The following is a 17,530-nucleotide window of genomic DNA, read 5'->3' as shown; positions in this document are numbered from 1 at the left end:
TGCCGACTGATTTTTGCTTTTAAATAACAAAGCTTCTTCCGAGTTTCATTTCAGTTTCAATAAAAACTCTGACTCGGACCCACTTGGACTTTTTGTCTCGCAAAATTCCGTGAAAGGGAGTTTGAAATTCTCTGACTTGAAACCCGAACCCTGGCTTGAAAATCTTAACTCCTATTTGAAATAACTAAATCGATACCCCCCCCAGTCTTGTATGAAACCCTAACTTGAAACCCAAACCAGGCTTGAAACTCTTAACTAACCCTGGCTTAATATCTGTATTTGAAATCCTAAACCAGGTTTGAAACACTGATTCGTTCACCCAAACTCGGAACCCTATCCTGGTTTGAAACCATACTTCTTAATCTGGTCTTGAAACTCTAATTCGAAACCATAAACCTATCAGGAAACCCTAATTTGAACCCTTAATCCTGGCTTGGAACTAGGGCCCAACCGATATGAAAAAAATCCAATCACCGATTAATCGGATGATAGTAATGAATAAAATAACTTCCTTTTTGGTCTCTTAATGCTTACAACAACAAAAATGAATTACATGCTGAACATTTGACTATTTTACAATAATTTGTCCTAAAGTATTTAACTTTACAACAGAGGAATTTTCAAGTACAAGTCCAAGAGCGTGATATATACTGTTCTCCATCACCACTTGTTGCTGACTCTAAGAACCAGAAGGTTTTGCTGTAAAGCAATATCATGCTCAGGAGCTTCACCTGCAGCACGAACGTAACCCAGTAATCTGCTGATGTTGTTGTAAATAATGGCGGTGTTCCCACAAAACCACGCAATAACCGGGGCGACATTTCATCGTCTTAAAATGCTTATTGGATATAATGGGGTCAGAGCTCAAGTCTAGTGGACAAACAGCTCGAGGGCGTCATACTGTGTGACTTGAACACTGAACAGCATTTACTGTTTCACGAGAAAGGAAGAATATATCGGCGTTTAATTGGCAAAACTCCAACCAATTATGAATTGGCCTACAGATTAATTGGTTGGGCCATACTTGTAACCATACTTCCTAACCAAGACTTGAAACCCTAACCCAAGTGTGAAACCCTAATCCCATTTTAAAATCCTAATTTGAAACCCTACTAACCCAGGCTTGAAACCCTAACTCAAAAACTAATCATCTTACATTAAAGAAATAAAGATGATGAACTGAGTTGTTCTTTCCAGATTCATTTCAGTGTCAATAAAACTTGAAACTCGGAAAGTTGTGCAAGTATCTCGAAACACCCGCGGAAGGGAAATGGACGCCATGAAGAAGAAGCAGCAGCGGTGAAGACTTTCGACCAATCAGAAGAGTTCGCAGCTGAGGAGCTGTTCAGGAAGTGAACAGAGGGGAAGTTTGGTGGTTTTCTTGCGTCACTCGCGCTTTGTGTGTGCCGATGCAGAGTGAAGGTAGGACAGCAATTTTTTGGTCACTTTACACAAAACCGTACCCTGTGGATGTGTTTAAGGCCTGGACTAAAGGCACAAGGTGCCGGGATGTTACAGGGAGGAAGTGATGGAAGGTTTGAGTGACGAACTTCAGGTTTTTAACGCTTCCGCTACATTGACAGAGAGGCCTGCTAGCATCTGTGAAAATGTCAGGATTGGGCAAGGGGGGTCGTCGGTTCACACGTCTACTACCTGTTCTTTGGTTTTGTCTTGTTTGAGGGACCCTAATCCAAAAGAGACCGATGAGATGGTTTTGCTTTCTTGAGTTGGACAGGCATGGGTGTGGCCTTTTGCAAATAAATCAAGTGCATCAGTTTAAGGAGGGAAGTGGTGAACCACATATGCACAATACAGGAGTTCTCAAGTATTTTGGGTCCAGGGAGCCCTTACAGGAGAGACAGTTTTCCAAGGACCCCTTCGTAATCCTAATGCCAATCAAGCATTGTCTAGCATTTTTTTTCCCCATCTATTTGTTACTCTTCTATTGGTTCAAGCCAAATTTTTAGACTAACCCGAAACCGACAAAAAGTCTTAATGTTATAGGAATAAAGGTGAGGGGTTTTTTTTCCAAGAAAAAATGTCATCTTTACAAGAGCAACGATATTCTATCAAGATAAAAGTTGTAATCTTGTGAGCCCGAAGTTGTATTTTTCCAAAAGAAAGTTGTAATATTAAGACATTAAAGTTCAAGTTTACTGAGGAAAGAAAGTCAAATTTTACCTTATTATTATTAAAAAATATATATATTTTTTTACAAAAATACAATGTTATACTCGTATTGTTATGCCTTTCATTCTGGAAAAAAAACACCTTTATTTGCTAAAAATGCGGGGGGGAAAGACTATTTTCTCAACAGTACAGTTTTTGCTCTTGATGAAAGAGAGGACCGTCCTGTAATAGTCCACCTTTTGTTCTAAAACAAAAAAGAAAAGAAAAGAAAAAGAAAAGCAGGGATGTCAGAGTTATGTGATGATATGTCACCATTATATTAGAGCTTCTAATTGGTCCAAAGCTAAGGTAGGGAGGGCTCAATGGTTTCGTATGATTGTTTTATTGGTGGGCGTGTCGCCATATGTAGGTTTGCACATCAATATATGACAATATTATTTATGATGGTGACACATTGGGCGTCTTCTTAGCACATCTGCCTCACAGTTCTGAGGACCAGGGTTCAAGTCCCGGCCCCACCTGTGTGGAGTTTCCATGTTCTCCCTGTGCCTGCGTGGGTTTTCTCCGGGTAGTCCAGTTTCCTCCCACATCCCAAAAATATGCATGGTAGGTTCATTGAAGTCTCTAAATTGCCCGCAGGTGTGAATGTGAGTGCGAATGGTTGTTTGTTTGTATGTGCCCTGCGATTGGCTGGCAACCAGTTCAGGGTGTACCCCGCCTCTCGCCCAAAGATAGCTGGGATAGGCATGCCCGCGACCCTAGTGAGGATAAGCGGTACAGAAAATGGATGGATGGATAATTTATGACTCAAGCTACGGCTCATGGACCCACAGGGGTCTGGAGACCCCAGTTTGAGAACCACCGCAAGATGAGAAACAGACCTGGAAGACTTACTTTTGTCACGGGCCACAACATACTTTACCTCAGAGGGCCATTGTGTGAAAATCATATTAATGTATGTAGGGTGTTATTACATATGCACAATTGCGCCTGTTATATACTGTATAGTTTTAACAACACATTGAATTTGAAATCAGACGTCATGGAAAATCAAATATTTTTGCATTCAACCTCAGTGGTACTTGGATTTTGTTTTGACCTTAAGTTTAATTTGTTGTGTGACCAACCTTGTAACTCAATTTACTTGTAAATCAAATCCATTTTCCCCATTGAAATTCCATTAATCTGTTCCACCCCCTCCCCCCAAAAAAGGTTATGTTTTTAATGAACAAAAATAGCATTTTGATTAATTTGATTTGATTTAAGATATAAATACAGCTCTTGAAAAATATGAGACGCTGCTTTTACTATTTATAGATTTGTTTCAGCAAATTTTACGTTTGGTCTCTTCTTTAAAATACTGAGAGAATAAGTACCAAATTTCAAATACAAATATTGTCATTTTAGAGCTTTTTTTTTTTTGCAGGAAATGAAAATTGGTAAAAATAAATAAAAGGTATTTTTTGTCTTTTTTTTTTTTTTTAATAAAAGAGAATGTAAAGAAATAATCTGGTTTATAGTGTAATTTGAAAGTCATGAAAAACAAGATAGCACTGCATTGCTTGCAAAACCGATTAAAATTAATTAAAGTAGTTTTCTGGCAAAATGGAAGTAAGACATCCATTTAGCAAGAAACACCCCTTCATAGACACTGTGTTTGCTTTAGGGCACATAAAATGATGTGGCAAACCCGATCTGGACCCCGAGCCTTGAGTTTAACACCTGTGCCTTACAAGATCCTTATTTGTACCTTGACAGACCCGAGTCGATCAAAACCACAATGTCCCTGAACTGAGGACAAGACCTCAATTCGCTTTAGTGTCCAGTTGTATCCGGACCAAAATCGGTCTCGATTGGCGGTTGGAATACAACAGCTGCGAAGCCATGAGGAGAGTCCGGAGAAAAGGGGCCAGCAAAGACAAGGTGTTTGGTTGTGATCTCCTGGAGCACCTGAACACCTCCGGCCAGGACGGTACGTTGGCAGTCCTGGACCACAAAACAACCTGACCTTGATTTTTGGGCTGATTCTTATAAGTTTGCCCCTATAGTCCCTCAGGTGTTGCGGTGCTGCAGCCAGTTTGTCGAGGAACATGGCGTTGTGGACGGCATCTACAGGTTATCCGGTGTTTCATCCAATATCCAGAAACTCAGGTCAGTTGTTTTCCCTGTGGCCGTGAATGCGTCGATCGCACTTGTGACCCGTCTTGTCACCTCCAAAAACAGGAGCGAATTTGAGAGCGACGGGACCCCCGACCTCAGCAAGGAAGTATACCTGCAGGACATCCACTGCGTCAGCTCCCTGTGCAAAGCTTACTTCCGGGAGCTGCCCAACCCGCTACTCACGTACCAACTTTACGACAAGTTTGCCGTTGAGTAGCATCTGACACTCAGCACTACTTCCATCTGTGTCGACCAGTTCCTGGTCTCTAGTGTCTTTGTGACATCATATTCATAAGAAACGGATCAGATGAGATTTGACAGAAATATTAGTGGCAAGAACACATTCCTCCGCAAAGCTTTTCAGAAAGTACATCACCTCACATGTTAAATGAGAGTTTCCATGTTAATTGAGATTGCTGCCGAAGATGCAACCTGGATAAGATCTGAAATCAAAGCTTGTCACCATCGGGAACATCCTTCGAAGAATACCTACCAATTGTACAGTGTGTAAAATGTTTGATTTTCATTGCTACAGATTTAAAAGAAACTGATCGGATTAGATTTAACAGACATAAAAATGTCAAATCCTCAAGAAGACACACCACCGCCAAGGCTTTTACTGTCGACATTTATCACCTGCAAAAGCATACCACGACCTCAAATGTTAGTGTTTTTTTGTGTGTGTTTTTTTTTTAACATGGATCCAGGAGAAACTGATTATCTGAGATTGGACAGAAATGAAAGTGTCAAACTCTCAGAACTCCAGACCTCCAACAAGGCTTTTATCACCTGCAAAATCATACCACTGCCTGACCTGTTAGCATGGGTCTGGAAGAAACTGCTCTGGTTTGACCAGTCTCAATACGGCAAATGCGAGTTTAAATGATATATTTATATTGCTGCCGAACGTGCAGTCAGGATCAGATCCAAATTGAATTTGTGGCTTGATATTGGAGGGATTGTCACCACTGGGAATATCCCTTGAAGAATACATACCCGACGGAGTTGCCACCAAACCTTGGCGAACTTGGTGGAGCGAATAGACGTCAGTTGTACCGACAGAAGTGACTGGAATTGATGAAAAAGATAGCTTTTTGCAATAGATGGGCTCCATCCATCAAGCCACCAATAACACTAACGTTTCTTCTTCCTGCTGCAGGAGGCTGTGGCCATGCAACTGGAGGCGGACCGGCTGGTAAAAATCCAAGATGTCCTGAAGGAACTTCCGACGCCGCATTACAGGTTCTCTTGCGACACGTACCGTTTCACGCCGAGAATCGAATGCACTCCTACCAACTGTGTGTCAGTGTTTTCCTGACTCCCTTCAGGACTCTAGAGTTTCTGATGTGCCACCTCGTCAAAATGGCTTCGTACTCGCCCCAGACCAACATGCATGCCAGGAACTTGGCCATCGTCTGGGCCCCCAATCTGCTTCGGTGTGGACGCCACACTTCTTCACCTGTACGAGGCTGCTCGAAAATTCAAATAATTTGTCAAATCTGCTCGTTAAGGTCAAAGGACATAGAGGTGTCCGGCTTCAACGGCACCGCCGCCTTCATGGAGGTCAGGGTCCAGTCCATCGTGGTGGAGTTCATCCTCACACACGTTCCTCAGCTGTTTCCTGAGCCGAGTAAGCGCAACACAAACACGCAAGCCTTTGCAGCACTTGTCCTTTCTGTGCAGTCTTTTAACACTTCTGCTTCATTCAGGTGTGGCATGCAACAGGAGAAAGTCTTTTCCCTCCCCGATGGCCATCTCCGGCCAGGAGGAACCCCTGTTCAAGGCTCAGCCTCCTGCCAACTTTGGACACATCAGTCCAGGGGATGGTCCAATTCCAATGAGACCATACCACGCTATCATAGAAGGCACCGACAAGTGAGTGGACTATTTAACGGCGTGTTCTAAAAGATGTTTGAGAATCACTCAGAGATCCAGAGAACTTCCAGTGTTTGGTCGTATTTGAGTTCTTGTGATACAGTGGCAAACTTTGTTCACCTCAGGAGGAAGGGCTCCTTCAAAGGAAGGAAATGGATGTCCATTTTCAACATTGGCAGTCGGTTTCACGACCCAAGAAGACGGCATAAACACTCGGCTAAAGGTACTTTGAGTAGAACCACCAACACACTCATTTCAGTTGGTTGATGTGGCAACTATTTGGTCTAAAGTGGGGTACAAACATATCGACAGTTGGTCCAAATTTGAGACTTTTGCGTCCTTTGTGATCCAAGTCAGCAAACCCCTTATTAACTCCTATTATCTGATTTCTCTAAAGATTATCTTGAGGGATTATCTTGTGGTGTGCGGTGTGTTAAGAGTGATCCGCTCTAGAAAAGGTCACTCCGACAATTGAAAATGTTAAACCTGTTCAATATTTCCGCTTGCAAATGCACCCGTGTGTGGTAAACACAGAGTTCGGCCGAGCCGCGAACTCTGTGACTGTGACGTGAAATGAAATGATAGCCAATCAGGAACCTTGCTGAAGCTCGTTGCCAGACACAAACAGAGCTGGAGCAACTGGTTGGGTTGAGTCTTTGTAAAATTTGTCTTACAAGTCCTTAACCACAATTAAAAAATGACAAAGGAGAACAGTTTGCAACTGTCATGTAGTTACCAGACAAGCTAACAGTTGGCCCAGCTACTTCTATTTCTTGTTCGACGACGCCTTTTTCTTCGTGATACTTTTCATCAGTCTGGATGCCCTGTGGCCCTGTGCTTGCTCACTCCAACAGTCTTGGAACTGCAAAAAAACATCTAGTTTGGGGGAAGAGACTCGTGATTGTCAGTGGAGAAATGTGTGGTTGGGGACCATGTCGGCCATCTTGAGTTCACCACACACGATGAGCCTGCTTTACTCAGTTCCCAAAAACGCGTGCTAAATGACATGTTCACTCATACTAATAGGTTACATGCGGTGTTGGCAACAGGTGTAAATGTGGTGGAGACGGCTGTCGTTACAAGAGGGTTTGTTTGATTTAATGGGCTTTGAGTCTGTGAAAATGATTAGTGTATATTTGCCTATCCTATGTAACATTGCCTTTAAAACTTGAGACAGCATGCCCGAAAAACTGCTCTGGGTAGAGGCCAGCACCCAATTGTGAAATGACCCAGACACAAGGAATTGAAGATTTGAAAGGAGTTTTGTCATAGGCGTTATGGAATGATTATGACTGGCTCCAAGTCAGCCCTCGGATCATTCAGAAGCATCAAAATTGCAAAATTTCTAAATAGACCATATGTCACAATAACAATTAAATTCTGGCATTTCAACAATGTTTACACGAGCAGAGAGATCCCTTCTCCCCGTGGCCTCTAATTTTTGCGGTGCCGTTTGAAACCCACCTTTCTGACATGGTATGTGAAGACACAAAATCAGCCATCGCAATTTGTCACATGTTTGATAAATCACTTTGCACATGCTAAATTAACCTATTTGGATCTACTCCTCCTAGAATGTGCAAAAGGAACTCCGCGACAATTTTGCGCGTTGGGCAGATCAGCTTCCACATTTATTTGCGTAAGCAATGAAGTTGGTGACTGTTTTTGAACGCGCAAACCTTTAGTAAATCAAATCGTATGAGAGCAGTAGAAACACACTGCAATTTTTACCCCTCATCGTATGTTAAAGCTCAAATTTAAAAAAGGGTAGGTTACGTTAAAAATCGGCATGTGTTTACCCTGCTTTACTACTCCAAATGGACTCGGAACCTATTCCTGTTTATATCACATCTGCAGTTAATACTGTGTTTTGTGTGTATAGAGAAAGACAGACCGGTGTTGCGTCCAGCTCGAAGCATGGACTCACTCAGCATTTCGTCATATTCAAATGAAGGTGCTGCTCTTCTCAACATCATCATCATTATCACCATCATCATCATCTTGCTGCGAGATGTATAAACCTCAAAGTGTTGGTCTTTCATTATTTCTTTCATTTTAGATTGTATACGTCCTCTGCATGCATCACGTTCCGCCAAAATGTCGGGCTTGGAAGTTACGTCGTCACCTAGCCCGTTAGGCGGAAGCGAATATGCCGTGACCTACCGCAGGGGAACGGGACTTGTGAGCGGGGGCACCCAGGGCACCTACACGGCCCTTGACCCCGAAGGCTTGGGAGGCACAGACGGCGACTCTGTCCAAACCAGGTCGCCGGGACTCTCCACGAAGGCGGGTCGGAGAGCGGCCATGCACATCACCGGCCCCACTATGGTCACGGTGCCGCTGCACATCACTTCCAACTTGGCTTTGGGCCTTCTACGGGGAGGCGGGAGCGACCGGGTAGTCCACCGCGGCAGGGATAAGGAGGAAGGAGATAAAGTGGAAAGGAAGGACAATGTAATAATGGAAATGAAAGTTGAAGAACTTAGGGAAAGTAAAGAAGAGAAGAAAGAGATGACACACAGAAAGGAAACTGTCCTAGTAGAAGATGCAATTGCTTTGGTTGACAAGGAAGAAGAGGACAAGAATGAGGAAGCAGTTGGGGAAGACTGTACATTGGAGCTAGCAGCAAAAGAAACATGTGCCAAAAGCTTGGATTATAATGTAGATGAAGATGTTTGTCAACAAGATTATGAAGGTATTGTCCCAAAAAAAAAAAAACGTATCATGACATACGCTAGCTCACCCCTAATTCAAACATCTCAATCACAGAAATGCAAGGAGTGGCATCAGCTGAATGCCATGAAAACAATGTTTTTGATTCTTCTGACGTCCTCAACTCCACCGAGGTAGAGCAGGACGACCAGGAGCTGTCGGGCTATGTTCAAGACAACTTTGAATTCCTGGATCACATGGACTGCAGCGTCTCCTGTCAGGTATTTGTGGTTTGGAACTGTCCTGCTCCTCTCATGTAAGGAAAATGTTTTGCGAAGATGGTTATTGTGTAACTAGATCACCAGGAGTGTCTCCAGAGCTTGTAGAGAGAACGACTTGGGTCTGGTTTGAGACTTCCTTAAAGACTTATGTCTTGAGACCCATAAGTCTAGCTGGGCTGTTTAGCCTCAAGACCCTTGATTAACACTCTGACCAAAAGACCTAGACCAGAAGACATTATTTCTTGCTTGAAAGGCAGACTAACAGACAGAGACCTTGAGGTTTGGGCCAAATGACCATTACCTTGGTAAAACCTAAAAGACCTGAGTGTATAGTATCGTTGACCAAAATTATTGTATTGTGGTTTCACAAAATGTCAACTGTTTCAAACTTTTCTTTTCAGATTCCTCTCCACTTCCTGCCGGACTGTGCTTCCCAAGTAAACGAATTCTCCGTTGAACCTCCCGGACATTCCGACGACGAATATGAACTCATGGAGCAACCCTTGCATCACACCGCGGGGCCCGACACCAGCCCAACCGTGAGCCCTGAATCAAACAGCCAGCTTAAGTCCCACAGGCCGCATAGTGTTGATGTGAACGAGAGACACGCAAAAGCCCTCAGCTTGCCTCACATGACCTCGCCTGTGTGCGAACCAGGGAAATGTTGTTCTGACAATGAAGACGATGCGACAGATGACGACATGACTGACTACTACAGCAGTGATGAAGACAACAGCTTGTTCGCTAAGAGCCTCCCTGCGGACTTCTTTCTAAGTAATTCCTGTGATCTTGAAACAAAAGATGCGCCAGCCATTACTGTAGATAGCATGCCGTTGGACCAGTCATGTGAAGAAAGGGAATTTAATCCTGAATGCTCTACCCGTAAGCAACCAAATGATGGTGATGAGAGCCAGGACGACATAGACATAGGAGAAGAGACGATACCACTAGACGAAGAGCGAGTCGACCAACCGGAGGGCAACAGTCTAAGGTGAAAAGTATTTGCTCTAAAAGAATTGCATTTGCAACATGAAGGACATTATGATCCTTACTAAAACAAGAACTTACTAATCGAAAAGAGAACTCAGTCGAGGGCAGACAGAATTAACACAAGTGAAAACAACAAGCTAAATCAGCACCTTTCTAGAAATCCGCGGCAGGTTTTTCCTCAGCCATGCCTTGCATATTGGTTAAGTACACAGCGATGTTTAACATCTTTAGGGATTTTTTTTAAATGTAAAAGACCGCACACGTGACAAAAATAAAATAAAAAAATCACTGTATGTGCTTTCTGCACTTAAAGTGTGGCATACTGGAGATGACCAACACGGCACACCGCACACAAAACGTGTCTCCCAGATGGCTGTCATTGTACCAAAACCGACATGGGAGAGGCAACATGGTGCCACTGCCACATCCAGACTGCCAGAAAATAATACAAAGTAGAAGAGTAGTGCTGGAGTAGAAGAAAATGGAAGACTCTAGGCTAATGGTTACCTCGTCTGGTCACTACGTTGTGGATGAAAACTCTTCTCCTTTTTTATTGTAATGACTCCCTTGTGAGACACATTATACAAACACTCTACATAACCAGTTGCTCCCATATTTGTATCCGACAACAGTGCCAGCTTCAGCAAGATTTATTATGAAATATTGAACACGTTTAACGTTTACAATTGTCAGCCTAGATTATTTTTCCATGGAGATCATGGAGGGAAAATCTAAAATCAATCTTAACACACCCCACACCAAAGAATAACCGCTCATGATAATCTTTTAGAAACAAACAATAATCTGGTCTTTTTTTATTTTAATCGCAAGAGAAGGAAAATGCTCACTATTGGTCCGATTGTTGGTTTGCATGTAACGCGCGTTCATGCAGTCCTGCCAAGTAATGGGAACGCAACCACTTTGCCAGGTGTGATTAATCAAAATGGATGTCCGGAAATGACTTCAAAGCACTTGTTTTAGAGTAGGAAGAAGCTGAACACTGAACTGTTTTCTTTTCTCTGCAGAAACGACAATTTCAGAATCAAGGAAGATTGTCCAGGACCTCTCCTCTTAGAAGTGCTATCACACCATTGTGAAGACTTATCAACGCAAGAGCACACCGATGAATCAAGTATTAAAGCCAAAGACAATTTAGAGGTGGGAAATGTCAGGCAGGAAGAGGATGAAGAAATCCATCACTTCTCCATCCCTGGTGGTGCTCAAAATGAAACATCTCCAGAAGAGGAACTCCTAGACGTTTCTGAAGAGACCACGGAGGAATGTAAGGAGGACCAGGATGATGGAGAAAGGGGTAAAGGGACTGAGGATGTGAATCCTGAATGTATAATAAGTACACTGGGAAATCTCTCAACAGAAGATGGCAAGGAACTGAGTTTGGGAAGGACACAGGAGGACGGCTTGCGGATGGATGACGCCTTTGTAAAAATCTGGGACGAGCTCGAGGAGGTTGTGTGTGAACTGATCGAGGACGAAGAAAGAAAGACAGTGGCGGTCGGAGATAGCGGCGAGACCAACAAAAGAGTGACAACATTGGGAAAGAACCCAGAGGATATGGAGATCAACTTACCTGAGAGATGTGACCAAGATGGAGCAGTTATGGACACATTAGAAGAAGAAGACGAACCAATCCTTGAGGAAGTGACAGAAACGCCAAGTCTTAGAAATACAGACCTGAAAGCTGTCAGGTCTGACATTCCAGAGTCCAGAGAAGGTGTGAGTGTTGAAGAGCAAGGACCAGAGAGCTGTGTACAGGAAGTGGTTACAGAAGTGTTGATGCCCAAAGACAAACCCATACTTGAGGAAGTGACTGTGAGGCCAAGTCTGAGAGATACATCCCTGAAAGAGGTCAGGTCTGATGTACCGGAGTCTGGAGAAGGCATAAGATTTGAGGAGGGCAACCCAGCGTGGTGTGAACAAGAAGGTACTGTTCCAGAAAAGATGGTGCACAAAGAAGACAGACAAATTTCTGAGGAAGAGACAGTGACACCAAGTCTTAGTGACTCACTGCTGAAAGAGGTGAAGTCTGATGTTCCAGAATCCAGGGAAGAGTTGAGATTTGAAGAGCGAGGACCAGAGAGGCGTGAACAAGAAGGTACTCTCAACAAATTGTTGGTGCCCAAAGTTAGAGATACACCCCTGGAAGAGGACATGTCTGATGTTCCAGAATCCAGGGAAGGGTTGAGATTTGAAGAGCAAGGACCAAAGAGGTGTGAAAAAGAAGGTACTCTTAAAGAATTGTTGGTGCCCAAAGAAGACAAATACAGTTGTGAGGAAGTGACAGTGACGCCAAGTCTTACAGATACACCGCTGGAAGAGGACAGGTCTGATGTTCCAGAGTCCAGAGAAGGAGTGAGGTTTGAAGAGCGAGGAATAGGAAGGCAGCTGGTCATCTCCAAACTGCCCAAAGTTTACCAAGTGAAAGCGGTGCCAGTAGTACCACCCAAGCCCCAACACTGCAAGCTAGCCGCCCGGAGTCTCCGACAACAACAGCAGCAGCGAGAGAGGAGGGACACCGACGCGCCAGACGATGTTGGTGCCATCTGCGGCAGGGACTCGCCCCGGAACAGCGCGCTCAGCATGTGCTTCGACGAGGCTGTCGCCATGGCCACCATGAGGCGAGAAAAGGAGCGCGAAAGCGAGCGAGAGCGGCAACGGGATTGGATGGGTGAAGTCCAGTGACGATCCAAAGCGACACTACTCACTAAAAGTTAATGATATTGGACTTCCGGGTGAAATTTTAGGACGAACCTTTAATGCAGTATAACCTTTAAAGGGGACCTTAAAGGCCCAAGAAAGTGACCAGAAAAATGTCATACCACAGAGAAGAGTATTGTTGACAAGCCTGCCAAATTTGAATTAATAAAAGAAAAACAGCAAGTATATGAAATCAGGCTTAAAAATGGTCCAAAATTGCGACATTATTTCAGCTTTCAGACACTGTTGTTGAAAGCTCTGAAAACCCCACCCCGCGGAACGTCCAGCTGTCAATCAAATATTTGGCTTCTCTCTTGGCTCCTTCCCAGCGATGCACACGCTCTCACGGGCCGCAGTGAGGTACTCTGTGGCGGCCAGGCAGCCTCTGAGCCTCGGCGTAATGACCGGCAGCCGTGCCAGGACAATTTTCCTCTCCTTCGCCTCTGTTGAATTTCAGTTGGCCATTGGCCTTGGCATGCTGCTGTGGCCGCCTCAAGTGCACTTGGTACCTTTATAGTGGTGGAGGGCCGACTCATGCTGGGTGCCCTGTTTATGTCACCTGGCCAAAGAATCTGGACAACTGAGATGGTGAAAAAAGAGCTTAATGCTACATCTCAATAATTCACTACTAAATTGTTCTGTCTTTGCACGTTTTCAACACTTCAAACATATTGAGTGTATTTAGACAATTAACACGAAAATGACTGTACTGGATCTTTCATTTGAGCTTCTCTAAATTTTTTAATACACATCTAACTGTTCAATGTTTCACTACTTTTTGCACAACTTTGTGTTCTCTAAACTGAACGATAGAATTCTCACAGAATTTGTCCTACTACGACAAAGAGCGTACTAGTCAATGGACATCAAGCATACTGAATACCAATTGTGTATAAATAAAGCAGGAAATGTATTGGTCCCTTCATGGATCAAACACCTCCTGTGAATTTTGCCGTTCAGCCCCTTGCTAGATAGATAACAGCAAATTGTGCAAAAAGCACCGAAACACTGAACAGTTGTTTGTGCATTCAAAAGTTGAAAGAAGGTCCATTTAATTTCACATGTAAAGTTTGTAGTGCAGTTTAGGTTCATCCTGAAATTTCCCCCGAAAAGCCCAATATCCCTAATGTTTTAAATGAGTAGTATATTTCTGTTGAAGATTTCCTCGGGACATGTGAATATGGGCCAGTTTTTGGTGAATGTCAAAGTTTGTGACAGTTAGGGGGTCTCTTTCACAGCCAAGTACTTATCACATATCATTGTTAGTCTTTACTAAACTTCAAATTATGCTCACTTCACGTCTGCTAGCTATTCGTGAATATGTACAGTTTTTTAAAGAAATGTAAAATAAACAATGACAGTTGAAAAACCTTGTCTACATGTTAAATACATTAAAAACAATTCTGTATCAATATTGGCACAAAATAATTTATTTGCTCAGAAAGACGACCAACACCAGATTTGTATAAAAATGTCAGCGGTAACCATAACAAGCCAAAATGGCATCATTTAATAATAATTATATTAATATAATTATTCTAACTATATAATGATATGATAATAATAATAATAATAATAATATGTATAACTATCCTAAAAACATGAACATTTTCTACTCAAATATTTGGCTAAAAGATCTGGACCAAAGTGCCAAGATCTTGCTTTGGCCTTTGACCAAAAAACCTAGGGCTGTTCAAGAAGACCTTAGTTTGGCTGGTGACTTTGGCCAGAACACGAGGACCAAAACGCCAATGCCTTGCTTTAAACCTGGACCTAAAGACATGCAGTAAATTGAAATTTGGTCAGAAAAATCAAGGCCTGGCTTATGACTTGCTCGTGTGGAATGGGACTAAAAGACCTGGACCGAAAGACATACTGTAGGTCAACATATGAAGCTTGTCCCCAAAAGACCTACATCTAGCTTGAGATGTTGGCCGAAGGACGAAGACCAAATGAGCATTATTTGAGTGGATCTTGCTTTAAGGTCAGACAAAGACCTAAGTCTGGCTTCAAACATGTCCCCAACAGACCTACTAGGTCTAGTTGAAGACACTGGCCAGAAGACTAGGGCCAAAACACCATGGTCAAGCTTCACACTTTGACTAAAAGACCTCGGTCTAGCTTGAAACTAGATGTAAGACTGGACCCAAAAAGACACTTGAGACATGAACCAGAATAGTAGGACCTAAACACCAAGGTCTTATTCAGGACTTTGACCTAAAGATTAGGACAAACACACATACCTGCAGATCTTACTTTGAGGTCAGACAAATACCCCGGCCTAGCTTTTGTCTTGCCTCAAAAAGACACAGTAGCGCTTGTTGGAAACGTTCGCCAGAAGACAACAAGGTCTTGCTTAGGACTTTGAGCCAAAGAACTGGATCAAAATAATTCTTTTTAAGAAGTCTCGCTTTAAGGTCAGACAGAAAAACCTACACCTGGCTTCTCCCAATAAGTGATTTCTCCACTAACTACAGTGCATTACTTTTTGTCCAGAATCCTACAAAATCCTACCAAAAACAGGACCAGTATTTAGAACTCATCAAATATGTGATACATTGTGTAAAACCAGTTTTTAAAAAGCAAAGAGCTAAAAATCTAAATATAGAGTCCATCATCTAGCAGGACGCTGGAACGATGAGAACTTTGACGACTGTGTTTGTGCTCTCGGTCACTTCCTGTCTTGTCCCTGTCACTTCCTCTCCTCTCCCGGTCACTTCCTGTCTTGTCTCTGTCACTTGCTCTCCTCTCCCGGTGACTTCCTGCATTGACTCGGTTACTTCCTCTCCTGTGACTCTCGGTGCTCCTTCGATGATCCTCCTCGTCCTTGCCGCCTTTCTCAAACTTGTACCGAGCGCTCTCGAGTCGGCTCCCTCGTTTTTCCTCGCCACGTACTTCCTCTTCCATCGCCCACCTGTGGTGACTCCTCTGGCTGGCTGCCATCTTCTCCTCCATGTAGTCCATCGCACTCGATTCGTGACTCCGGTCCGAAAGCCTGCGGTCATCGCTTCTTCCGTGACTGTCTCTAGTCATCCCTTTCTCCCCGTCCCGTCCGTGTATACTAACTGTATCGTCTGTCCTCCATTCCTTTGCTCGAATCCTGTCTGTCATGTTGCTTTCGTTTTTGGCGGATATGGTGCTTCCTCTCTGATGATTGACCCGCTCCTTGATCTCCGGTGTTACTTTGGGATTCCCAGTCATCCCTCTGTCTTGTCGGTAGCTTCTCTCATGTTCTTGCTTCCTTCTGGGGTCCTCCATTGGTTCTTTCCCCCCATGTTCTCGGTGGCTACTCTCCAATTCTGGCTTATCCCCAGAGTCTCCTGTTCTCGGTGGTTCTTTCCCAGCGTCGTCCTTCTCTTTGGGTTTCTCCTCCACTTGTTTACACAATGGTGATTCCTCATTCTTGTGCTTCTCCTTCCTAGCTGCGGTCCGGTTCTCAGTTTCCTTATCCAGTTTGTCCTTTTTCCTTGTCCCTTCAGTCTTCTCCTTGGACTCGCTTTCCTTCTCCACATTTTTGCCTTCCTCGATCCTCTTGTCCAGTTTCTCCTCCAATAGGTCCAGCTCTTGCTCCAGCTCGGCCAGCTTCTTGGGATCAGACTCCAGGTCGTCATCCACCTCCACCTCCACTTCCTCGATCTCCTCATACTCCTCCACCTCGATGCCGTCCATGGTCTTCTGCAGCTGCGTCTTAACCTTATTGAGCTCCAGGAGGCCATCCTGCAGTTCCTTGCACACGTCCCTGATCTTGGAGGCGAACTTTGTCTTGGCGCCTTTGCGCAGCTCATGGGAGTCCTTGGCGAGGAAGAAGACGTCAAGGGCCAGGAAGAGCGCCGACATGACCCCCGTGGTGACACTGATGGCCTGGGCGGCCTTGGCTGCCCCGGCCCCAGCGCCCAGAACCTGCACGGTGCTGATGAGCTTGTCAGTGTTGATCATCAGGGCTTTCCCTGCCCGGCCTCCTTCCTTCACGACATGCTTGATGTTATGGTTCAGCGCCTTCTTGGCGGCACTCTGCGAGTACTTCTCAAAATCCCACTCTTGCAAGGTGTCTATGCCCTCCTGCACGAAATCCATGCAGTCACGAATATCTTTTATCTGCTCCTGGTAGTCCTGGATCATCTTCTCCACCTTCTTGCGGTCCATGTTGGAGTGGACGGCGTCGGTGATGTTGGCTGTGGCCGAGGTGATGCTTCCCGCCGTGGCCACGCTGATGCCAACCGCCGTGACGATGATGGAGGCACCAAAGGTGAACGGCGCCAGGATGAGCCCCGTGATGGTGGCCAGGCTGCCGGCCACGCTGGCCACGCCTCCGCCCACGGCCGCGGAAACCGTCTTCTTGTGGAACTGGTCGGCGGCATCGGCGATGCCCAGCAGCTCCAGGATGCACTGTTGCAAGGACGCCCCCCGCTGGTTGAAGAGGCGCACGAACAGGCGCGCCGCCATGAAGACACGGTCGGCAGCCTCCTCCATCGCACTGCAGACACAGTCATGAAGGGATGTTTACCGGACACTTCATACTACAGAAACACGACCTGATGATATTTAATATTATCCTTGTATACGTCCTGCGACCATCTAGCAATCTAGCTATCCACCAACATAGCCATCCATCTACCAATCCATCAATGTATCACCTATCCATCCATTCATCGAACATCAATCTTGCATCCATGTATCAATCTATCGATCGATCAATCGCTCATTCATCCAGCCAACATCCATTTACT

General features: G+C 44.4%; 2 protein-coding genes across 11 annotated transcripts in view; one reads left to right on the top strand and one right to left on the bottom strand.

The window, feature by feature from the left end:
* The first annotated feature begins 228 nt into the window (after positions 1-228).
* si:dkeyp-68b7.12 (uncharacterized) lies at positions 229-14,215 on the top strand. Of its 5 annotated transcripts, XM_061797085.1 has the most exons (14): positions 229-1,422; positions 3,889-4,102; positions 4,179-4,281; positions 4,354-4,498; positions 5,450-5,532; positions 5,619-5,726; positions 5,802-5,920; positions 6,000-6,165; positions 6,291-6,388; positions 8,048-8,119; positions 8,225-8,860; positions 8,935-9,098; positions 9,500-10,089; positions 11,114-14,215. In XM_061797085.1, the coding sequence occupies exons 2-14, from the start codon at positions 4,015-4,017 to the stop codon at positions 12,786-12,788; spliced, it is 4,047 nt and encodes a 1,348-aa protein (XP_061653069.1). In that variant the 5' UTR covers positions 229-1,422; positions 3,889-4,014; the 3' UTR covers positions 12,789-14,215. The 5 variants fall into 5 exon arrangements, with proteins under 5 accessions (XP_061653069.1, XP_061653067.1, XP_061653065.1 ...); XM_061797083.1 differs by having other exon boundaries at positions 5,619-5,920; positions 6,294-6,388; XM_061797081.1 differs by having other exon boundaries at positions 5,619-5,920.
* LOC133488768 (uncharacterized) overlaps positions 14,214-17,530 on the bottom strand; it is a 22,496-nt gene continuing 19,179 nt past the window's right edge. For all 6 annotated transcript variants that reach the window (XM_061797076.1, XM_061797075.1, XM_061797077.1 and 3 more), the window contains one exon: positions 14,214-17,277. In XM_061797076.1, coding sequence (XP_061653060.1) covers positions 15,402-17,277 — 1,876 coding nt within the window. In that variant the 3' untranslated portion in view covers positions 14,214-15,401. The remainder of the gene's footprint in view (positions 17,278-17,530) is intronic.

This window comes from Phyllopteryx taeniolatus, chromosome 14 (assembly GCF_024500385.1).
Source record: "Phyllopteryx taeniolatus isolate TA_2022b chromosome 14, UOR_Ptae_1.2, whole genome shotgun sequence".
NCBI lineage: Eukaryota > Metazoa > Chordata > Actinopteri > Syngnathiformes > Syngnathidae > Phyllopteryx > Phyllopteryx taeniolatus.
This window is presented reverse-complemented; position numbering and strand designations above follow the sequence as displayed.

Bases quoted from the DNA above. Each gene is read 5' to 3' on its own strand.
- si:dkeyp-68b7.12 (XM_061797081.1), top strand. From the start codon at position 4,015: ATGAGGAGAGTCCGGAGAAAAGGGGCCAGCAAAGACAAGGTGTTTGGT. The intron at 4,103-4,178 runs GTACGTTGGCAG...TTGCCCCTATAG, and splicing joins GAACACCTCCGGCCAGGACG to TCCCTCAGGTGTTGCGGTGC. The intron at 6,166-6,290 runs GTGAGTGGACTA...TGTTCACCTCAG, and splicing joins ATCATAGAAGGCACCGACAA to GAGGAAGGGCTCCTTCAAAG.